At 35.2% G+C, this 25,697-nt stretch overlaps 1 protein-coding gene across 1 annotated transcript in view; it reads left to right on the forward strand.

The window, feature by feature from the left end:
- The first annotated feature begins 669 nt into the window (after nucleotides 1-669).
- The window catches only part of itga1 (integrin, alpha 1), a 77,275-nt gene continuing 52,247 nt past the window's right edge, over nucleotides 670-25,697 (forward strand). Inside the window, exons 1-2 of the mRNA XM_073829792.1 lie at nucleotides 670-850; nucleotides 23,392-23,512. Of these exons, the coding sequence (XP_073685893.1) occupies nucleotides 808-850; nucleotides 23,392-23,512 (164 nt within the window). The 5' untranslated portion in view covers nucleotides 670-807. The remainder of the gene's footprint in view (nucleotides 851-23,391; nucleotides 23,513-25,697) is intronic.

Raw genomic sequence — 25,697 nt, forward strand, 5'->3', positions numbered from 1 at the left:
CTAGTCAATGACTAGATGCGACAGATGAAGACCAGCACAGACCAGCTAATGAACATTTTAGACGTGCAAATGAACAGATTAAAACAGACTTAACTAGGTAAAACCAGTTAGTGAGCAGTTTAGATCAGTTTAATGACCAGTTTAGACCAACGAATGACCAGGTAAACCAAGTTAGAGCAGCTAGTGACCAGCATAGATGAGCTAAAGACCACTTTAGACCAGCTAATTACCAGGCTGAACCAGCTAATGACCACTTTAGACCAGTTAATGACCAGTTTAAACCAGCTAAATACCAAGTTAGACCAGCAAATGACCAATTAAAATAGCTAATGATCATCTTAGCCCAGTTAATGACCAGTTTAGACCAGTCAAACAAACACAATTGCAACAATAAAAAACTATAATAATATTATAATAAACTATCATTTTATTAGTAGCAATATTAAATTTTTTGTGTATACGTTGGTAAATGGATACTGTATATAATGTTATAATGCCTAAAACTCTGCTAGTACAGCTACCTGAATGTCAACGAGTGAGAGTCCTCCCCTCAAATACCCAGCTAAACCGTCACTCCTCATCCTCATTCTTGCAATACACAGTAAAGTCAAGTTGTATTCACGCAAAAGTTGTGGGATCTGTAGACTTGTCTGGCACGTTGACTTTGCAGAGGGAATGCCCTCTAGCTAACTCTGAGAGTAACTGAATCGAGTCTTTGCTTCCAGTCGGGCTGCTGCTGCTCAGTTGAGCGTCTGTGCTTCCACGGGACGGAGCCTCATATCCAGGCTCTGACAGCAAACCGGGAAGATGCTTTCTGGAGTCGTTCAATTATCACTAGCAGCGCTTCTGGGTACGTTTTTATTTATTGTGCATGTTATGTAGTCTGGTTTCGGGTACATGTCTGTTATGATGTCAAAAACCTGAGCGCGAAATTGTGTGCGTTATTTATTCGGTGCATGTCACAGTATATTCCAGAGACCATACATGCTTTATAATGTTGGCTATTATTGATCCAGTGCTATATCCACTTTGACATGTTGCGGTTTGTTATTCTGAACACGAGCTATTGTTATTTAGCTTCTCGTAGACGTAGAGGATATTACTTAAGCGCATGTTCACGCGGCGTAAAACGTTTTTTGCGCACCATATTCTTGCACACTGTATATATGTACAGAACATGCTACAACGTCATACATTAAGAGCAATTGAATACGTTCATCAGACATTTTGCTTACTGCTGTCTTATTTTACCACAAGTACACTGATTCTGTATTATTAAATTAAAAGTTGCCATCTATATTAATTTTTGCTAAATTAAAAACAGCTGATGTGTTGTGTTGAGATCACATGATCTGTTGTGTCATGCAGTTGAAGAAGTTGCTAATTGTAATAACAAAAATATTTTTTTTTTGGAACCATAGCACTTACACATACACAAACTTCTTACATCCAAGCCAGATGGTGTCAGTATAGAATCAGTACTATTGAGATGAACAAGAGCCATCTAAACAAAAAATAAAAACTTACAGAGGGCATCTCTAAATATAAATCAACATTTTGGCTGTTGGCAACTTTTAAAACACCTTTCATGTCTTTAATTAATGTTTTTAAATGGCAGTAGGGAGAGCACTTTATTTGATAAAGAATAGTAATCAGTGTTCCCTCCCTGTTAGTGTAACTAAATGAAAAGAGCTCAGATGTCTCCTTGGGTTCCGATTCTTAGGAATGCATGTGATGCACACTCGTGACCCACGTTAAGGAATTGAGTTGTGGATGCAGCTGCAGATAGAGGTTCACATTAGGTGCAGGATCATCACACTGTCACTTCATCCATGCACTTAAAGAAACAGTTTACCCAAAAATAATTCTGACAATCTATTCACTCTCAGGTTATCCTAGATGTAGATGAGTTAGTTTCTTCATCAGAACAGATTTGGAGAAATGTAGCATTATCAGTTGCAGTCCAATGGATCCTCTGCGGTGAATGGGTGCCGTCAGAATGAAAGTTGATAAAAACATTACAGTAATCCACAAGTAATCCGCACCACTACAGTCCACCAATTAACATTTTATGAACACAAAAGCTGCATGTTTGTAAGAAACAAACTTATAATTAAGATATTTTTATCTTCTAACCTTTGCTTCTGGCTATAGTCCTCTAGAGTTGTCTATTTATAATGTTGCTTTCTTCAGTGAAAAAGCCGTCTTGTCTGAATCATGAGATAAAAATGCACAAAGCATGCACCTTTAACAAGCAAAAGCAGTTTTAAACAAATATGTGGGTGGATTTTGATGTGAGAGGACAACATGAGATGGACTTTCTCACCGGACGAAGCGTTATGTGTTATGGAGTGGTATTTTGGCCAGAAAATTAAAGTTAAAACATCTTAATGATGGATTTGTTTATTACAAACAGGCAGCTTTTTATTTTACCATACATTAATTGATGGACTGGAGTCATGTGAAGGATTTGTGGATTATTGTGAAATGTTTATCAGCTGTTTGTACACTCATTCTGACGGCACCCATTCACTGCAGAGGATCCATTGGTGAGCAAGAAAAGTAATGCTAGAATTCTCCAAATCTGTTTCTATAAAGAAACACACTCATCTACATCTTTTATTTTTTGATGAGCTGTTTCTTTAGCTGTGGCTAACACACTTCAAAGTACTGGTTTATTAATATATTTATGCATATTCATACATTGCCAAATGAGTATGATGATACTCTTTGCCGGTTTTCTTTTAGTTCCTGTCATTCACCTACTTTTTTAGATGCTCTAAGATTACAGAATATGAGAGTTTGTCCTCTATAGCCCCAAAGACCCAGATGTGGTTATTGTAGTGGCGACATTTAAGCCGTGTATATTCCTAATGGAGATGAGTGTGCAGGTGTTTTGGTTTGAGACCCTAAAGGAAATTCATCTGTTTTCAGTCAGCATGTGTGTAGTCTGCGTATGAATGCGTGGGACATCAGACAGATAGTCAGTTGCATGTCTAAGGCCTGTGTAACATCTTATAAATGGCTCTGTTGTATTTGTAGATTATTGAGTCATTTCCTACTAGTAATTTCCTCAGATGTGCCGACTTTTAAATGCCAAGTCATTGGAGATTATAATTATAATAGAAGACTGCTTACAGTAGTGTTTTCTCAGATAAGCACATAAAATAGCATAAAACAGTTTTTGTTTTTTTCTCTCTAATATTTATTATTGTACTGTTTACATACACTGCCGCTCAAAAGTTTGGGATCAGTAAGACTTGTAATGTTTTTTAAGAAGTCTCTTATGCACATCAAGGCTGCATTTATTTGATCATAAATACAGAAAAATACAGTAATATTGCAAAATGTTATTACAATATAAAATAATGTTTTTCATTTTAATATACTTTAAAATATAATTTATTCTTGTCATGCAAAGCTGAATTTTCATCAGCTGTTACTCCAGTCTTAAGTGTCACACGATCCTTCAGAAAGCATTCTAATATGCTGATTTATTATTAGAATTATCAAAGTTGGAAACAACTGTGCTTTCAAAATTTTTTTTTTTGGAACCTGTGATTTTTTTTTATGAATAACAAGTTAAACAGCATTCATTCAAAATATATATCGTTTCTGACAAGGTATATCTACACTATCACTTTTTAACAATTTTGCACATCCTTGGTGAATAAAAGTATTAATTTATTTAAAAAAAAAAGAAAGAATAAAAATGTACTGACCTCAAACTTTTGAACAGTAGTGTATATTGTTAGAAAACATTTATATTTTAAATAAATGCTGTTCTTTTGAACCTTTTATTGATCAAAGAATCCTAAAAAAAAGTATCACAGGTCCCCCCAAAAATATAACTGTTTCCAACATTGATAATTCTAATAATAAATCAGCATATTAGAATGATTTCTAAAGGATCTTGTGACACTTAAGACTGGAGTAATAGCTGATGAAAATTCAGCTTTGCATCAAAATAATAAATTATATTTTAAAGTACATAAAAATAAAAAAAAACATTATTTTATATTGTAATAACATTTTGTAATATTACTGTTTTTTTCTGTATTTTTGATCAAGTAAATGCAACCTGGATGAGCATAAGAGACTTTATTAAAAAGCATTAAAAGTCTTACCAAACCCAAGATTTTGAGCGGCAGTGTACGTACTGCATATTTAACTGTTATACAAATATTTTATATTTTACTAATATTACAAATATTTAGACTAACAGATTGCATATGTTAAAGTTAAGTCTGAATGTTGAGATTTTTTTCCATGGATAAACGGTGTGTCCGGTTTATCTCCAGGCTTTGATAGGAATGCATTCCTTCTGTGTGTGTGCTTTACGTACAAACGCCTGCACTGTCTCAGATAAATAATGAATTCATTGAATGCTTAACAGATTCATAACAGCAGAACGGATTGTGCACCCCGTCACCTTTGAATTTAAAGAAATATTTTACCCCGAAATGAAAATGTCATTGTTTACTCACTCTCATTTTTTCTTTCCAGTTTCCACTGTAGAAGACAAATGGAGATATTTTGAAAAAACTTTATCTCAGTGTTTTTAATACATATAATGAATGCCATTGATTTTCATTGTACGGGCAAAAAGATTTCTCAGAATATCTTCTAGTATGCTCCACATTGAAACAACATGAAAGTGAGTCAATTTTTTGGTGAACTATTCCTTTAAGCCACCTTCAGCCCAAACTCATTAAACTTGTCTCACTTCTCCAAGTGATTTGTTTTTATCCCAAGCATCTAATATGGCTGACTGCAGGTTCATTTCAGCCATTTTCATCTAATTTAATAATGTGCACCAAAAATAGAGTCATTAGGAGATGAATGGTCAAGTATAGAGCGAGACGGCCTGAAGTTAGCCGTTAGCCATCTGCCACTCCCCTCTCGCTGGCATGAAGAAGACCTCCACAGTTATAAATCAAGAGCACTTACTGGCAAGGGCTTCGAATCTCCCAGAAGACCTTGCTTTGAACTGTCTTCTTCCATACTTGGAGACTACAGATTGGCGAATGCATTCCATTACATGCAGACAAGCCCCAGTCCTCTGGAAGTGAATGCTCTGACTCATAATTATAGTAGAGGATGGTAGTAGACAGTATACATAGTTCATGTACTGTTTTTATTCCGCTACAGTATGTTTCCTTAGAGAAATAATCTACAGACCTGGTAGATTAGAAGTTGAAGGTACCCATTGAGGAGTTCAAGAACATGTTGTTTCTGGAAAATGTCATAGTGGCATCAGTGTGATTTGGCAAACCACTTACTTGTCTGAGAACTGGCACAGAATGGGCAGTTTGGTTTAAATGATGATAATAGACATAATTACCGCTTTGGTCAGCCTCCAATTTAAACAAGTACCCAACAAGCTACTGTGAAAACATTCACACTGAATATGATACATGACTACCATGCGATCTTGAAGGTTTCTCATAAGTTGTTGTGACAAGCCTCGTTTTTTTGCTATTATGACATGATCGCAGGAAGTATTCCGGGTTCCAGAGTATTTTAAACATTCTTGCTAGCTGGGAAAATGGCTCCTGTCATCTGAATTGTGCCAGCTGCTGTCAAATGCTGGAAAAGTGCTGTTGGTTGTTTGGGCGAGTGTACCGGAGGCTGGCACATCCCTCGCTGGCTCGCTCCATCAGATACGCCAGTGACTGAAGTTTCCATCCCATCTGCGCATACTTAGCCTTCATGGGTTCAAAAACATCTCCAACTTTGATCTACAAGTGACTACTTAGGAAAATCATGTCTTTTGTTTCCAGTCAGTCGGAAAACAAATGCGCTCATAAAATGACATAGATAGTTGTCTAGGATGTAACCTAAAAAACTTATTTTAAACAAATAGTTCACTTAAAATTCTGTGATTAATTACTCACCCTCATGTTGTTCCAAACCTGTAAGACCTTGTCATGTTGGGCATGTTACTTTACAAAAGTAATTAGTTATAGTTACTAGTTACTTTTTACATATAGTAACTGTTACACTCTTTAAAAAAAAGTACTTTAAAGTGGTCATCAGATGCAAAACTAACTTTTACATGTTGTTTGAACATTAGTGTTGGCAGTTTGTGTACACAACCACCCTACAATGATAAAAATCCACCCAGTGGTATTTAAGTAAGTAATATCTCTTTTTTAAAATCAGGTCATTCTCAACTTCTTGTCAATGTGACGACACACGGACAGAGGCCGCTCCCTTGATAGTTGATTGACATGAGCGCTTTACCTTAGACCCGCCCTCACCGAGCTGAAACAGTCCGACTCCGATCGCCATTGTGTGACTCAGGTGCAGAGGAAGACAAGAATATCTCCGACTGAGCGATTGAGGTGTTCTGTTGTTGGATGTAATAATGAACATAACAGTAGTCATTTACTCCCGACATCTGAGCCACTGAAGATGCAGAGGATAGCGTTACTTTTGTTTTTAAAAAGGAAAGCCCCAATCCCGATCTACATATGCGTCTATTCGTGCGAATCATTCGTGATGCAGATTCACACACAGCAGAAGTGAGTATAAGGGTTTTTTATGCATCTTAGCAAACGGCCTTTCTTAATAATGTGCTTGTTGGCATGTTTCGCCGTTAAACTCGGCTAAACACGGCTGAAGTAAACATTACGGCTCATAATCCCACAGCAGAGAGGGGCGGGGTGAGCAGAGCTCATTTGCATTTAAAGGGACCATGCAATAAAATGAGTTGATTTTTTGCAGAGCTGATTATGACAAGGTAAAAGGATGTTTTTTTAAACTACTGTTGAGAATTTTTAACCAAAGTATATTAGAGACTTTTCATTAAGACCCTAAAGAATCATATGAACTTGTGGAAAATGGGCATCCGATGACCCCTTTACGTAGCAAATGAGAATCGTTAAAATTATTCAATGTATTGAGACAAAGGTCATATTCATGATTTTCATTTTTGTTTAAAATAATTAAAGCAACAGTTTTTAAATAATGAAAAAAATATGTAAAAGTATGGTATTTGAGGTAAAAAGCACCCTTGCTGTTGGGGCCAAAAGGCACAATAATTAACATAATAATTACTAGAAGGCTGACTTTTCTATTTGTTGACATGACATTGTTAGATTCAGATGGTAAATATCATATATTATGTTGGGTGTCCATCTTAAAGATAATCACAATGTTTATTGTTTAGAATAAAACCATTATATTTAAAAACATGCTATGACTCATATCATATAATGAAATATCATTTGTTGTTACTACTGTAAATCTGTATTAAATTACTATGGGATCTCTTTCAATTCTTTCAGAATATTTACATTTTAATGAATGATTTTGTTTCTGTATTTTAAAATATATGTTTTATTTGAATATATTTTAATGACAGTATATTTATTGAACAAAAATAATTATTTTATTCATCAAAATAAGCAGAAAATAGAACAAACTTTGCTGAAGTTATTGTTTTGAACAAGTATTAACCAAGACATTATTTAAAAAATATATATATTTTAACTAAAGTATTTGTGTCAATACTGTGTGCCTTTTACCCCATGCCGGTGAGCCTTTTACCCCGTGTGTGGCCACCTCATACATTTATAAGATTTTTAAACAAAATAAACGACTTGTATGATTTATTTTCACACAAAATCTGTTGCTCCATAAATGTTTAACACTAGTAGACAGCTGTGCTGGAGCAGGGCTGGAACTAAAGTCTGTAGGTAGGTAGATCTCCAGGAACAGGATTGGGCACCCTGCTGTAGGGCTTAATGAGCTGCTGGGTTCATGAATATTAATCACGTTGTCTGCCTTCGCTCGAACTGATTTGATTATATCAAAACAGGGACGATAATAGGTGCACACCAGCCATTTGCGCATTAGTTCCGCCTACTTCCGGAGAAACCGGGAGTTCTTAAAAACTGAAGAATTCTGAAGGAACTTCATTATTTTGAGAGGAAAATACAACAAAGAATATCATTTACATGTAGTGTGTTAATTTTGCATGGTATATAAGACTCTCTTACTCTGTATCTTTCTTTGCTTGTGTGAGAAACAAAGCGACGGCTAGTCTTGTGCCTAGTCTTGAGTTTACGGTTTGTCAAATACAGGTAAGCTGTGCATCCATTCAGTGAACTAAAAAAAATGTTTTATTAATAAGATAATAAATTATCGTAACAGATCGTAGTTGCGTTGCTGTCTTTGCAGAGTCAGAAAGCTCTCGGATTTCATCAAAAATATTTGTGTAGCGAAGATAAATGAAAGTCTTACGGGTTTGAATCGACATTAGGGTGAGTAATTAATGACAGAATTTTGTGAACTATCCCTTTAAAAATAGAAACAAAGTCATAATGGTTTCAAATGACATAACACCCTAAGTAAATGATGACAGTGGTGCACAGGAATTGACCATTTGGTAAGAAAAAGTGCATCTGAATTCAAAGCTTCTTTGAAAACGCTTTAAGATGGTTTCAGTTTCTAGTGCATTTAAAAGAAACTCTTGTGATCTTCTACACTTACCTGACGTTAAAAAAGATGCACAGGAAGTAACACTTCTTAGACCGGAAGACTATCATTGTTCGCTTTAGTGCAGACTGAGATCTGCTGATGCTTTTGCACGTCTTTGTACAAACTATAAAGGCAAACTGTAGTTGAGCTCATTTTTCTGCCCTGCTTTCTGCTAGTGCAAATTTGGTGCATTTCATCCTCATTTATTAGACTTTTAAATAAAATATGACACATTTCTCAAAATAATGACCACAAAATCAGAGCTGTCAAGTACAAATCTCAAATGTTTATGTTAAAAATCAGTTCAAAACTTAGTTATCTTGTGATGTAAGTCAGACTTTGCCTTCAAAGACATCTTACAGTAAAGCAATCGTAGATGCACTAAACACTCATTACGCAATGTCAGATTTAATAAAAACAATATGACTGTGGCCTCTTACTACAGTGAATGAGATTTTACAGAGCAGCCTTTAAACATTTTAAACTTTGCAACATAATACTACAGTAATCTACATAAATTATAGTGATTATGTAAATAGACGACTACAAAATTTTAAACAATTCCCTGAAATACAGTGTTTTTTTGTGCTTACAGTACTGAGTAAATGAACCATCATTTGAGAAAAAGTAGCTTTGGAACAGGAAAAACTTGCATTAATGTCACAGCTGACATTTCTGTGATGAAAACTGTAAACACTGTGAAAATGAGATAAAACATTTGTATGACAAATGTGTGACCACATTTATTCTGAATCAGCATCTCTTATCTCCTGTCTGGATCAGGATAAAAGTTACTGTACTTTAGCGCTCTTCTAGTTGAGCACAGAAAAGTTCAACCGCAGTAGCACAGATCACATCTGACACAAATGTTTGGGTGTTACATGCCAAGAAGGAGCCAGGCGGTTAGAGGGTAGAAGGTGAAAAGTAAGAAGGATTTGTGATGTCAGTCGAAAAGGAAAGCTGCTTCAGAAGCGCTTGTTCTTGTTAAAGCAGCATTCCTCAAAATGAGCCCCGTTGTAATGAAACATTATAGGGGAAACCCCTGATCTCTCATAAAATGTTCAACATAACAAGCCAGACATTTAGAAGCATTTAAAGAACATGACCTCAGGGGCACGACCCGCTTGACCTCTCTCTCAAAAGCTGTAAACATCACAGCAAAAAAAATGATGAGAGAACAGATACTTTACAGGTGCTATTTCATCTGTGTGCATTTATGAGCTGGCTGGGACATTGTCAAATGCAGTTTTGCATGCTTTGTTGTCACTAGGTCTTGCTTGTTGATCATGTTTTATGCATTTGGTTACTTTTTATGTTTCGAACATTTTTATTTGTCATCTAGATGGCTGACATAGTGTGTGGAAATTTTTAGGTTACATTTTTTCAGGTTACATCGTTACACCAGTAGTTGGTGACAAGTCATTATGAGTGAGTCGCGCTCATTTAATCATTCTTTCAATCGATTTGTTCAGAACTGCTGATTCATTTGGGAAAGAAATTAGTAATTGGCTGCATCCGAACATGCATACTTCTGTACTATATAGTAAGTGACAGTGTTTCCCCTAGGTTTCCAGCTTTTGGGGGGGTGGGGGTGGGGGGGGGGTAGCCAACGTTACTTTTTTTCCCGGTGTATTTCAGTGAAAAAATAAGTCCAAAACTCTCTATTTTAACATTTTGAACAATAGGGCTCTAAAATCTTTTGCCTTTTTTTTTTTTTTTTTTTTTAGAAATTCTTAAGTGTTTTAATTTTTCTGATAATCAAATGAAAGCATAAACATTTATTTATTTTTAATCAAATGAAAAATAAACCCTTTTTAATTTTTGGCAAACAAACAGAGGTTTACTGTTAAAATCAAAACATTGAAAATAATCTGTTTAAAACTTTTAAATAATAATTGTAGTATTTTTTTCCTATCATTAAATGGTTAATCTTGTTGTAATATTTATTTTTTATCATATATATTGCTTTATGTAAATTATTTAAATAGGAATATATAAACACCTACATTATACTGTACAAAAGTGATACAAGACTAATATTGTTCTGTTTCATGTTAAACCGTACTTTTATTTTGACAGGTTGCCGTGAAGTTTCTGTCTGCACAGTATGATATGATGCTAGTTTTCTCAAATGAAACGGTAAAAGTGACACTCACAGCAGCTTTGGAGATTTAGTTTATCTGTTTATGTGAGATGCAAAGGCCAAAAATTAGCGGGAGCGTCACGCGTGCTTTAGTATGCGTGTAGTAAAAAAAAACAAAAAAAAAAACGCGTCTCCACCATTCATTCATACAGAGGCAAACGATCCCTTCCGTGTTTTCGCGGAGGAGACATTGTAAACGCGCGACCATGTAGAGACAGAAATGACATGCCGTCGTGTAAATAAGATAAATAACATAAGGCTATTTAGTTTGTTTATTAAAACAACAATGTATAGACCTGTTCTATAGGAAAGATAACCTTAAATGTCTTATATTGTGATCTAGCGCAATATCGAAAATAAAATTAACCTGACGTTCAAGGGGGCGAGGGGTGCGGTTTGGGGGGCGGGCTGCCCCCCTAAGATAATGGTAGGGGAAACACTGGGTGAGAAACAGCTTGTGAGAAGAGTAGTATGTCCACATTTACAGAACTCATCCAGTAGACACTTTCCTGTCCCATGAGGCCAATGAAGATGTGTGAATGGCAGTGTCACAAGTGACACAACTAGGTCACATGATGGTTGCAAAGTAATTGCCTATTCAAATGAAGTATCTACTCAGAGAGTGTGCAATTTCAGATGCAGCCTCAGTTTTTATGAATTATTAAATCGTTCATTTAACCTTTTTTTTGGAATTGCTGATTCATTACGGAATGAAACAAGAGGCTTTATGAAAGAATCACTGAATCATTCACTTAACCAATTTGTTCAAAATCAGATTTATTCAGTAATGAAACAAAACTGGCTATGAGAAAGAATCACTGAATAATTCATTTAACCAATTTGTTCAAACTTGCTGATTCATCCATTAATGAAACAAGAGACTGTCTTTATGAAAGAATCACTGAATCATTAACTTAAACAATTTGTTTAAAATCATTGATTTATTCAGTAATGAAACAAGGGACTGTTTTCATGAAAAAAAAATCACCGAATCATTCTCTCACCTAATTTGTGCAATATCACTGATTCATTCAGTAATTAAACAAGAGACTTTATGAAAGAATCACTGAATCATTCACTTAACCAGTTTGTTCCAAATTACTGATTTATCCAGTATTGAAAGAAGAGACTGGCTTTGAAAAAAAGAATCACTAAATCATTTACGCAACCAATTTGTTCAGAGGTTGTGTTATCCGTTTTGGATGACAGGAAAAATATAGTAACTGTTAATATTGCTAAACAGCTAAAATGTAAGAAACTCAATATTAACTTCCTGTTTATTGAACCGTTTTATAAAAGACTGAATCCAGCTACTTATTCTCATGTTTGACAATAGCATGACAATGTTTATGAATTATACGTATATATATATATATATATATATATATATATATATATATATATATATATATATATATATAATTTTTTTTAAATATATAAAGATACTTTGCTAAAATAAAATGTATAGGGCTGTATTTAGTAGGAGGACAGTGCAAGGGAAAACTAAACACAGTTTGTCTTCATGAGCCTTTTTTATCTGTCATGTGGTTGAACTTCACAGGCTATTCACAAGGAAAGAGCGAGAAAGCTAATATGATTTCATTATCTTCACTTTAGCACAACAACACAACACAACATCACTTTCTGCCACACACAGACAAACAAAACTTTCAAATAAGTGGAAATGCTGCATGACATCACCCTTGAGGTACACTAAATAGAAACTATGTAATTTCTCTTGGCATATTAAGAATTTTTGCTACTAGTAGAATGAGATCTAGTGAGATGTGCATATATATCATATATACTCTGATATATATTTTAAAGCAGGCCAGTCCATAAAATACTGCAGCTTTTTTCACGTCTCACCATAATGTTTAGCTTGACCTAATCCCCAAACCCACATGAATCAAGTACCATCCGGGATAACTAAGCAAACTTTGACTTAAACCGACTGTCCAGCTGAGAGACATCAGTCAGTCCATGTACATGATGGAGGACTGTTTTAATTTCAGCCGCATGTAAAACGGCAGTCCCAGGGAATGTTGGCATTCAGCGCTGCTCCAGGAAGTGAGCTGGATAATGTCTGCTGCGGAGAATCGAACTCCCCTCCAGCAGGACAGCCAGAACAGCCTAACTGTTTCCAGAGCCGCACTTGCACATGACATTCTGTGATTAGCCACGGGGGATGTTTCGTTTTATTCTCATGCTGCAGATAGACAGCCTAACCTTTTCCTTTTGGAAAGGAGGGCAGCGCTATTTATTTTACCTAATTCACAGTAATTGCTAAAACATCTATTTTATGGCTAATTATGCTTTCTGATTGGAAAGGACCATATGATCTAAATGTCAGTGTCATGGGTATTGGAAAAATATACGCAGTCACTTGGAATTTTTTAATGATTTAGAAAGAAGTCTATTCTGTTAACAAAGGTTGCATTTATTTGGTTTATTTGTTCGAAAAATACAGTAAAGACAGTAATATTGTGAAATATTATTTCAAGTTAAAATAACTTTTTTCTATTGTAATATATTTTAAAATGTAATTTATTTCTGTGATCAAAGCTGAATTTTTAGCGTCTTCAGTGTCACACGATCCTTCAGAAATCATTAAAATATGGATAATACTGGTGTTCAGTTATGAATACTACAATATTTTCTGCTTGCATGCAAATATATTTTTGAAATTATATTATATTTTGAAAATAAATCAGAAAATATGCTTTTGTCATTTGGGTTATCATGACATTAATAGTCCACGCTCAATTACTTCCTTACTGTATGGAAAGTGATACTCTGGCTCTTATTTTTTTGGGTTGAGATGCAGGAAGTGACCTGTTTTGCCCTTGCGCTGTGTATTTTTAGTCTCAAAATATTTGTGTGTAATGCCTGAGCAAGCATGGGTTGCTGGCCTATCTGTGCGCCGTGTGGTCGTACACTTACAAAACCGTGTGGGAACGGCCATTTCAAGGAGTGTCTGGGTGTGTTTGCGTGTGAGTGTTTGTGGAAGGTGGGCGTTTGACAGAACACCATCGGGGTCTCTCCCCTGTTAGTGCGGAGGAAGCTGGAATGAAAGCTTCTGGAATCAGCAGGGAGCATTATGTCATTCTGTAGGCGGACTGTTTCATGGCCAATAAAGCGCGGGTCCTCCAGAGAACACATCTGAAGGCAGCATATTCAGGAACAGGATATTGGGGTTGTGTGGCGAGTCCACTAAAGAGTGCTGCCACTTTTGCAAGCAGCATTACAGTGCAAACAATGTTTTATTTACTAATCACCCACAATGCAACTTAACATTGACAATAAAATGACTTTGAAAGAGTGAATGCACCTTTTTTCACTTTCAGAACAAAATTTTACAGATTATTTACTCACCCTCTTGTCATCCAGGATGCTAATGTCTTTCTTTCTTCGGTTGTAAAGAAATTGTTTTTTTTTTTTGAGGAAAACATTTCAGGATTTCCCTCCATATAGTGGACTTCTATGGTGCCCCTGAGTTTGAACTTCCAAAATGCATAAATGCAGCTTCAAAGGGCTCTAAACGATCCCAGCCGAGAAAGAAGGGTCTTATCTAGCAAAACGATTGGTCATTTTCGAAACAAACTCACTATTTATGTACTTTCTAACCTCATATGCTTGTATTGTCTATGTCTTCTAGATCAATACAGTTAGGGTATCTCAAAAAACATCTGGGATCGTTTAGAGCCCTTTGAAGCTGCATTTAAACTGCATTTTGGAAGCTCAAACTCGGGGGCACCATAGAAATCCACTATATGGAGAGAAATCCTGAAATGTTTTCCTCAAAAAACAATTTCTTTACAACTGAAGAAAGAAAGACATGAATATCTTGGATGACAAGGGAGTGAGTAAATTATCTGTAAATTTTTGTTCTGGAAGTGAACTAATCCTTTAAGCAAATTAGCTGTAGGGCCTCAACTAATGTTTATTTTAATAACCAGTTAATCTTTTATTTTATTTTCATTAATTAATTGAGGGAAAATATATATATATATATACATGCATGTGTGTGTATTTATATATACATAATAAATATACACAGTACACACGATATATGATAGGAATAAAAACCTTTATTTTGGATGCGATTAATCGTGATTAATCATTTGACAGCACTAATATTTTGATAATCTAACAACACAATCATGTTCATTGTTCCATCATTTTAGTTAATGGCAAGTGAACAAATAAAATAAATAATCTTTTTTTACTATCTAATATTTAGATTAACACATAGGTCATTTATTTGGATTGCACGTATATATATATTATTATATACAGTGCCTTACGAAAGTATTCATACCCCTTAATTTTTCTCACGTTTTTTTATGTTGCAGCCTTATGTTAAACTGCTTTAAATAACTTTTTTCCCACATCAATCTACACTTCATACACCATAATTTGTAACACCATTTGTAACAGCTTTGCAAATTTATAAGAAATAAAAAACTGAAATAAGGACATTGCATAAGTTTTCATACCTTTAATGCGGTACTTAGTTGAAGTACTCAAGTCTCAAGTCGTTTTGGGTATGATGCGACTAGCTTTGCACATCTGCGTTTGGCAATTATCTGCCATTCTTCTCATCACCTCTTCACCTCTCAGACTCTGTCAGCTTGGATGGGGACTGGCAGACATTTTCAGGTTTCTCCAGAAATTATTGATTGGGTTCAAGCCCAGGCTGTGGCTGGGCCACTCAAAATATTTACAAAGTTGTCTATAAGCCACGCTTGCTGTGTGCTTAGAGAAGGTGAACCTTCTGCCCAGTCTGAGGTTCTGAATGCTCTGGAAGAGGTTTTCATTAAGGCTATCTCAATATTTTGCCACACCGCTATAAAGACCAGATTTTTTGAAGTGTTGCATTGATGTTTGTCCTTCTGTAAGTTTCTCCCATCTGAACATAGTATATGATCATGGAGCTTAAATAGAGTGACCATCAGCTTTTTGGTCACCAGTCTGTCTGGCCTTTCCCCATCAAGGCCAGCTCTAGGAAGCTTCCAGGTTGTTTCACTTCTTCCATTAAAAATAATGGAGGCTACATATTTCTGTAAACCTTCAATGCAGCAGATTATTTTCTGAACTCTTCCCCAGATCTGTGCCTTGACGCAATCCTGTCTCTGAGCTCTACAGGCAGTTTTTTTGACCTCAGGTCTTGGTTTTTGCTCTGATATGCATTTTCAACTGACTTATTAATAGACTTATTATTGAGAGGTGTGTGTCTTTTCAAAACATACTCATTCAATTGAATTTGCCACTTGTTAACTCAACTCAAACTGCAGTACCATCTACAAGCGATATCAAAGCTCCTGAGCTAAATTTCAAGTATCCCAGAAAAGGGTATGAATTGTTATGCAATGGAATCATTTAATTTTTTATATTTATAATAGATTTGCAAAGTTGTTACAAACCTGTTTTTTGCTTTGTCATTATGGTGTATGGAGTGTAGATTGATGTGGGGGGAAAAAGTTATTTAAAACAGTTTAACATAAGGCTGCAACATAAACTGTGAAGGGGTATGAATACTTTTGCAAGGCATTGTATACATTGTGTTATAATTATTAAAAACTGGTATACATTATGTCTTGGATTGATTTTTGTTTTAGGGCTCTTGCTTTTCAAGTTAATTTCGCTGTTTAGTACATTTTCTCATTTCCTGTGTTTAGTTAGCATGTTTAAACATGTAACATAACATGCTAACCAAATTTATTTATTTTCATTTTGCATTTAGCTTTTCATGAACTCAGAAACCCTCATTTGGAAAACCAAATTATGAAAATACAATTGTATTATATTATTAGCAGCTAATTGCCATAACCAGATTTTTTTAATATTGTTAGTAGGTACACTGCCGCTCAATAGTTTGGGATCAGTATGATTTTTAATGTTTTTTTTTTTTTAAGACGTTTCTTATGCTCATCAAGGCTGCATTTATTTGATAAAAAATACAGAAAAAAATAATATTGTGAATTATTTCAATTTAAAATAACTGTTTTCTATGTGAATATATTTTAAAATTTCCTGCGATACAAAGCAGAATTTTCAGCATCATTATTCCAGTCTTCAGTGTCACATGATCCTTCAGAAATCATTTTAATATGCTGACTGATTATCGATTTTTTAAAACAGTTGTGCTGCTTAATATTTTGTTGGAACCTGTAATTTTTTTCCATAATTCTTTAACAAATAAAAATTTAAAATAACAGCGTTTATTTAAAATAGAAATCTTTTGTAACAATATAAACTACCATCTAAATTTTGGGGTCAGTACTTTTTTTTTTTTTAAAGAAAGGAATACTTTTATTTACCAAGGATGTGTTGATAAAAAGTGATAGCAAAGACTTATATTGTTAGAAAAGATTTATGTTTTGAATAAATGCTGTTCTTTTTAACCTCCTGTAAAATTTCCAACAATAACAACAACAGTAATTAGTCAACATATTAGAATGATTTTTGAAGAATCATGTGACACTGAAAACTGAAGTAATGGCTGATAAAAAATCAGCTTTGCATCACAGGAATAAATTATATTTGAAAATATGTGAAGATAGAACACCATTATTTTAAACTGCAATAATATTTCAAAAATTTTCAATTTTGATCAAATTAATGCAGCCTTGATGAGCATATAAGAATTATTTAATGTTTAAAAAACATAAAAAATCTTACTGATCCCAAACTTTTGACCAGCAGTGTACATACATACTGTAACACATACTGCTCATAATGTAAAAAGTTTGTCTTTTTATTCCATCTTAAGTGCTCTTTTAATAACCCAAGGAAGTGTTTCCTACACTGTGTGAGTACAGGTCCCCTTGGCCAGGAATGAAAGAATGCGACAAGGAGAGTGTGTGCAACAGGACACATTTACTTGATTACCTAGAGATCTGCTTTGTCATGACAGAGCATGTGTGAGCCAGACAAGGCTTCGACCCAGGCCTCGTTTCTCATAATCACGCAGCTCTCTTGCTGCCAAATGGGCTGATTTAAAAGTCTTAGCACAGATAAATCCAACGCATTGCCGGTGTTGGATGACAAAATCTTACAGCTTCATACAATTAATCACATTTTGGCACTGTCACTTGACACATGATCAAACCAGAAGGGGAAAGACAGCATCATTTAACAGGCTTTGCCCTTGTTTGCAGTGATCCAAAAGAGCTTGCAGAGATCCAAAACGTGTTCCCCATTTTCTTCTTAAATCTCCATGGATACAAAGGTTTTGCATTACAAACATTAGGGCGGGATGATAATATTTTGATGATGTCAAGTCATCCAGCAATGTTAGTTTGGCAAAGTTTTCGAAAAAATAAATGAAAACATGAAAGGTCATACATCCTTTTAGGAAACTTTGCAACACTTAGAAAGCTGACAGTGGTTCTTTAGTGTTGTCTTGATGAGGTTTTTGTACAAGTTCTGCTTTGTGTGGGCTGCAGTTTGTATTCACACTTAACCCTGCATGCATGTGTAAAGGATGTCCTGTCTCTTACAGGACAAGTGAAAATGCATAATTGATATATTTGAAACATTTAGCAGATGCTCAAGTGAAACAGGAAGTGCTCTGCACTTGTGAGACTGCCATGTCAAGATGAATAAAAACTATTTTGTGAAGAAAGATATTGACCATTTTCCTTCAATTCCTGTGTTTTTATAATTTAGAGCCTAAATAGAATCATGTATCTGAGTTGCTTTTTGCATTGACTACTGTGTATCACAAAATAACGGCAAGAAATCTGTTTCTATTAAATTGTCTTAACAGGCTGCATGCAAAAGCAATGTATAACGCCAAATCACAAACAAATGACTCCTCTTAGCTAGTTCATTTTAATCAAAAACAGTGTGACCGGTGTATTTTGATTTAAACAAAATGACTCTGATGAGTCAGTCATTTTTCATGAATCAAAAACATCCAGCGAGACCAGTTTAGTCAGATTCAAAACAAATGACTTTAATAAGTCAGTCATTTTTTTATGAATCAAAAACATACTGCACGATCAGTGTAGTCTGATTCATAACAAATGACTCATGTGAGCCAGATCTTTTAATCTTTTAATACGTAGGCAACACAGTCTCTTGGCAATTTGTAAATACTTACATTTTGGTGGTGAATTCATGTTGTATGTTTTTAATTTGCTTACACTTCAGTGGTGGGTAGGTTTAGTTGTGGACTTTTTTTAAATTGCATGTTTGTGTATGAATCAAGTCATGAAATGCTTCCGTTTTCTCATGACATTGGGTTGTAAATATTTACCAGTTTAAATCAGTTGGAAAAGCTGCCCTGTATAAAAAGGTTATTATAGTTAACTCAAACTAAAACTAAAATTTAAACCATTAAACTATTAACCATTGTAAAAAAAATAAACAAATAATAATAATAAATAAATAAAGTTAATAAAAACGATATAACCTAGAAGTACACAGCAAAATTCCTAAAACTTTAGCTAAGATTAAAATGAAAATGGAAAATATAAAAAAAAATACAACATAAAACTATATTAAAATATACAAAATTAATAAAAAACATACAAATAATAGTATCTCAGTAATACTAAACACTGCATTTACAGAATTAGCACGACCAAAGTACTAAAACTTGAGCTAAAATTAAAGTAAAATGAGGAGGGGAAGAACCCCCTGAACACCTGAATCTTGCCTATAAATTGTGTTCCTGGAGTGGCGTGATCCATGTGTCTGGGCATCTTCCCCATCTGTGATCAATGCAAAGGGCCTCTTTGGCTGGTGGCCATCTTGAATCACCTAATTGCTTTAGTATTTTCTCAGACATACTGTACAGGGTTGAAATCAATCAAGTCTATTGAGGGAATGGATGAAACATTCGCATTCACCATTAGCATGAATGCAGCAAAAATGATTGAACCCCAAAGGAAGGGCCTCTCTTTTCATGTATTCCCAAGGTCCTCCGAATTATGTCGTGTATTTGCGTAAGTGTTGTTCGTGTGATTTGTAGTGTGTTTGCAGAGCACTAGCTCAGAGCATGTCCTGCATTAAACCTCAGCAGGATGTCTTGCCTTTTCCTCTTGTTATACATTACAAACAGCCACTTCATTAAGAGAGGAGTCAGTTCTCCGGGTTTTTAGAGGATGGTGTGTGTCTGTGAGGAGATAGACGTGGACGAGGAGGAAACCAGCTGTCCGGTTGCCTTTGGCCCTCTACGTCTTTGTTTACGGAGTCAGTAGATTGCAGAGGAAATTTATTCTGTTTATCTAACTTGCAAATCTGACTCAAAACAGAATAGCCACCCCTCAGGATGTGAAAGGCCAATGGGTTGGCACATCTCTTCTTCGTCTTCTTTTTCTTTGTCTGTGTCGTTGTCTTCTCTCTTTGTCTTAGTTTTGTTGCTCTTCTTGCTATTCCAAAACATGCTTGTTATGTTTTCTTCAGCTTCTCCTTTTCATCATTTTTTTCTCTTTGTCTTCTTCTTTTGATGTCTTCCCGTTATTATTCTTTGTCTTCTGAGTTTTACTTCAGCTTCTCCTCTCAGGTTTTTACAACTTTGATTCACCATTATCTTCTTTTTCTGTTTCTTCATTCCATTTATTTTTCTTATTATTCTGTCTTTGTTTTCATCTTTATGTTCTTTTTCTACTTCAGCTTCTTTGTCTTCTTCACTTTCTTCTTATTTCTGTTCTTGTTTTTCCAAACACATTGATTAGTTTGCAAAGAAGTTTGTTCTGTTTCACTTGTTCTTGTCATCTTTTTCAGCATCTTCATCTTTGTCCACTTTAATGTCTTTTCATGTTCTTCTTCAGCTTCTTTATCTTCTTCGTTGTTATCATGTTCTTCGGCTTCTTCTTGGCCTTTTTGAGCTTTAATAGGTCCTTTTCAGCTTCTTCTGCATGTACATTTCTTGAGCTTCAGTTTTATCAGCTTCTTAGACTCAACTAAGCCTCTTTTTAGTCTTTTTCATGTTCTTCTTCAGCTTTTTCTTTATCTTCATGTTCTTCATATTCTTTTCGATAGCTCCATCTCAGCTTCTTTTGCATGTACATTTCTTGAACTTCACTTTTATCAGCTTCTTCTTAGCCTCAACTAAGCCGTTTTTTAAGTCTTTTTCTTGTTTTTCTTCTTCAGCTTCTTCTTTATCTTCTTAATAGTTGTATCTTCATGTTCCTCAGATTCCTCTTGGCCTTCTTAGGCTTTGATGGCTCCAGTTCAGCTTCTTCTACATCTTCATTTCTTACAGTTTCACTATTGTCAGTTTCTTCTTAGCCTCAACTATGGCTCTTCTTAGTTCATCAGATTCTTCTTGGCCTTCTTGAGCTTTGGTAGCTCCATTTCTGCTTCTTCTGCATCTTCATTTTCTGTAGCTCTCTGTAGTATTCACTGTTATCAGCTTCTTTCATGTTCTTCAGCTTTTTATTTAACTTAATGTTCTTAAGATTCTTCCTAGCCTTCTTGCACTTCAGTAGCTCAACTTCAGTTTCTTCTGCATCTTCATTTTCTTGATTTTCACTTTAACCAGCTTCTTCTTAGCCTGAACTAATCCACTTCTTAGACTTTTTTAATGTTCTTCTTCAGCTTCACTATCCTCACGTTCTTCAGATTCTTCCTGGCCTTCTTGAGATTCAGTAGCTCCTTTTCAACTTCTTCCTCATCTTCTTTTCAGCTTCTTCTTTGAATCAACTAAGCCTCTTCTTAGACTTTTTCATGTTCTTCTTCCTTAGCTTTTTCTTAATCCTCTTCATTGTTATCTTTTCATGTTCTTAAAATTCTTCTTGGCCTTCTTGAGCTTCAGTAGCTCTATTTCAGCTTCTTCTGCATCTTTATTTTCTCGAGCTTCATTTTTATCTTATTCTTTTTAGACCCAACGAATGTTCTTCTTCAGCTTTTTCTTTATCTTCATGTTCTTAAGATTCTTCTTGGCCTTCTTGAGCTTCGATACCTCCTTTTCAGTGTTCATCTGCATTTTCATTTTCTTGAGCTTCACTTTTCAGCTTCTTCTTAGCCTCAACTAAACCTCTTCATAGTCTTTTTCACGTTCTTCTTCAGCTTCTTCTTTATCTTCATGTCCTTCGGATTCTTCTTGGCCTTCTTGAGCATTGATAGCTTTAATAGCTCCTTTTCAGCTTCTTCTGCATCCTCATTTTCTTGTCTTTCACGTTTATCAGCTTCTTCTTAGCCTCAACTAAACCTCTTCATAGTCTTTTTCACGTTCTTCTTCTGCTTCTTCTTTATCTTCATGTCCTTCGGATTCTTCTTGGCCTTCTTGAGCATTGATAGCTTTAATAGCTCCTTTTCAGCTTCTTATGCATCCTCTTTTTCTTGACTTTTATGTTTATCAGCTTCTTCTTAGCCTCAACTAAACCTCTTTCTAGTCTTTTTTTATGTTCTTCTTCAGCTTTTTCTTTTTCTTCATGTTCTGAAGATTCTTCTCAGCCTTCTTGAGCTTCAATAGCTCCTTTTCAGCTTCTTCTGCATCATCATTTTCTTAAGCTTCTTAAATAGTCAGCTTCTTCTTAGTCTCAACTTCATCTTCAATTATTATTCTTCATCAGCTTTACATCAGCATTCTTCTTCACTTTAATATTTTGAATAAGTCTTCATATTCCTTTTCAGCTTCTTGTTCTTTCTCTTATTACAAAACACATTGCTTACATCTAGATTGCAGAGGAAATTCATCCATTTTATCTAACTTGCAAATCTCACTCAAAACAAAACAGCAGTTCCTCACGCCAGGAAAGGCCCACTGGTGAGCAAATCTCTAATGAACATGTTGCTTCTTCTTAAGCTCTTCTTCGTCTTTTTTATGTTCTTTTCCCTTGGCTTGTTTTTTAAAACACATCTTGCCCATCATAGTGATGAATGTATAAATGGTCTTTTGTCTGGTCTTTTAAATGATCACTCATCAAGCATATCCTCCTCAGAAGTTAAGACTCAATAAAATGTTTGGAGGCTTGGCTGGAAATCTTAATTACTGTTAAGTGGACATTCGTATGAGGCGTGCCCACAAACATACACTGCCTCTCTGTTTTCTCATGACTGCATGTTCTACATTCATTGGCTCAGATCATGACAACAGACGTCAGGCAGCATAACTGAATTTCTGTCTCTATGTCTATTCGTGTTCTCACCCAGCTCCAGCAGTCTACTCAACACCACAGTGATTTGTTAATCTTCACAATTCCCTTCCAAATCCTGGAATTGAATAAATCATGACTGGAATTCCGTTGCACACAACATGTGAAAAGACTCTCTGTGGCCTCTTCACAATGAAGCATTTAAACACTATATTTAGTTCTCCTTTTATATACAGTACTAAAAGTCAGTCTCTGGTGGTCTCTATGAAGAGGACATTGTCCAAGAGGTCAGGAAAGCTACTCCACATTGCTCTGTAAAATTCCTCTGCCTACTATTGCTCCCCGTAGGATTCGCGTGTTTCATTCCCACACAACTGGGCATGAACAACTGGGACTGTTTCTCTCTCTCTCTCCCAAAACAAAAAAGGGAAATGAAAAGTCTGTTTATTTACTGATGTAAATTAATATGCATTATAAATATTTATCATTTAATAAACAACTAAGTTATTGGATTAAGTTCTTGTGTTCCATTCATCTTGTTTTGGCAAAGGATTAAATTAGGATTTGTCAAGACTTCCAAACCGAAATTAACTTAGTTACTGGTAAATACTAGCATTTATATGATCTGCCCATTGGATAAAATGATAAAACTCTTACATATTGTATGTTATGTTTATCTCATCTTGCTATTGTATCTTTTGTCAATAGCTCTGCTGCCATGGTTGTCATGTTTCAATGTGGACGAGAAGAACCAGATGTCATTCAGTGGACCAGTGGAAGACATGTTTGGATACACCGTCCAACAGTTTGAGAACAGTGAGGGAAAATGGTATGTTTCTGTATTATATCTATACATCCGTAGGTGTGCTATTTGTATTGGTATTACTGTATATAAACTTTCGAAAAGTTTTAAAAAATTTCCACTTGATGTACAGTGTCTTGCGAAATTATTCATACCTCTTTATTTTTTTCACATTTTGTTATGTTGCTGCCTTATGTTAAACTACTTTAAATTACTTTTTCCCCCACATCAATCTACACTCCCTACTCCATAATATTTTTAACATTTGTGCAAATTTATTAAAAATAAAAAACTGAAAAGATCCCGTTCCATAAGTATTCATACCCTTTTTGGGACACTCAAAATTTAGCTCAGGAGCATTCAAATTGCTTCTAGATGTTACTACACTTTGAGTGGAGTTAAACTGTGGCAAATTCATTTGAATGAGTCTGATTTAGAAAGGCACACACCTCTCAGAAAAGGTCTAAACAGCTGAAAATGCATATCAGAGCAAAAACCAAGTCCTGTGGTCAAGATAACTGTCTGTAGAGCTCAGTGACAGACTTGCGTTAAGGCAATGATCTAGGGAAGAGTTCAGAAAAAATTCTGCTGCATTGAAGGTTCACAGAAGCATTATCCATAATGGAAGACGACTGGAACAACTAGGACTCTAGAAAATGTCTGCCAGCCCCCATCCAAGCTGACAGAGCTTGAGAGGTGAAAAGGTGAGGCAAAGAATGGCAGATAATTGCCAAATGCAGATGTGCAAAGCTTGTCACATCATACCCAAATAGACTTGAGGCTGTAAAGGTGCTTCAACTATGTACTGAGTTAAGGGTATGAATACTTATGCTATGAAGTATGAATATACTTATTTCAGTCTTTTATTTTTAATAAATTTGTAAAGTTTGCAAATCTGGTTTTTGCTTTGTCATTATTATGGTGTATGGAGTGTAAATTGATGTGGGGAAAAACTAATTTAAAGCAGATTAACATAATGCTGCAACAAAACAAAATGTGAAAAAAATGAAGCGGTATGAATTCTTTTGCAAGGCACTGTATGTGATTCAAATGTTCGCCATTCAAAATTCAAAATCTGAAATGCCATTGTAATTGCATGCTGAATTCTGATTGGTCATTGTTTTTTCCCTCTATTTACCATTTTGTACAATCTAAGCAATTCACATGCTTGAGTGTCATGACAATGGCAAGCAGTTTTGATGCATTTATTTTCTACTTCATAATAAATTATATACTCAGAACCATCCCATCCCATTTCTAGAATTGTCATATGAGCTCCACTGATGTTGTCTGCTTTTGTAATGGCTTGTTTTCTCCAATAAAGACATTGAGCTAATGTACTAAGGCCTGCTAACTCCATTATGAATATAAATAAATGGAAAGGATTCCCTACTGTACGAAATAGTTCCTCTCAGTGAAACCTTAGTGAATTCAGACATCTGTAGTCTCTTAAAAATGGGTCCAGCAGCACGTTTTAGCAGTGCTTGTAATGGTTAACCCTCTATTTCCAGAGAAACACCTCAGCTGGTGTGAAACCCCCAAGACAGCTTTACATAAACCTCTCACAGGTGGCCTTGACTGACTTGTAAACCTTGCCAATGACCTGTTCAGATTAATTTGATGACTTGACAGACATAATCTGGATGGATTTTAGAGAGTACAATACTGTTTTTTTGAGGATCACAGCCAAAATAATTTAATGGAAAGCTTTAAACAAATCATTCATACATTCTTTAAAGAACCAACATGTCTTTTAATCGCATTTCTACAAGAAGTTATTTTTATTTGCTTTTTATTTTAAATGTTTTCATTAAATAGAAATTAGTGGACTAGACTTAAAGGGATAGGAATAGCTTATATCAAAATCCTCCAACATTTTTCTTCACAAATTCTTGTTTTGTACTTCTAATTCGTGACCGGTGTTTTGTTTTGCTCTCTCCTCTCCGCTTCCGCGTTCGTCACTTCTTACCAGAGCTTACTATCCGCTGGAACACCACTCTCTTGTAAGCTTGAGATTACAGATCATAAAGTTTTAAATATGGATATTTTTCTTACACAAACACATCGATTCACTTGAGAGGGCCTTTATTAACCCCCCGGAGCCGTGTGGAGCACTTTTTATGATGGATGGATACACTTTATTGGACTTCAAAATCTCAACAGCCATTATAAAGCTTGGAAGAGCCAGGACATTTTTTAATATAAATCCGAC

The sequence above is a fragment of the Garra rufa genome, chromosome 23, assembly GCF_049309525.1.
Source record: "Garra rufa chromosome 23, GarRuf1.0, whole genome shotgun sequence".
NCBI lineage: Eukaryota > Metazoa > Chordata > Actinopteri > Cypriniformes > Cyprinidae > Garra > Garra rufa.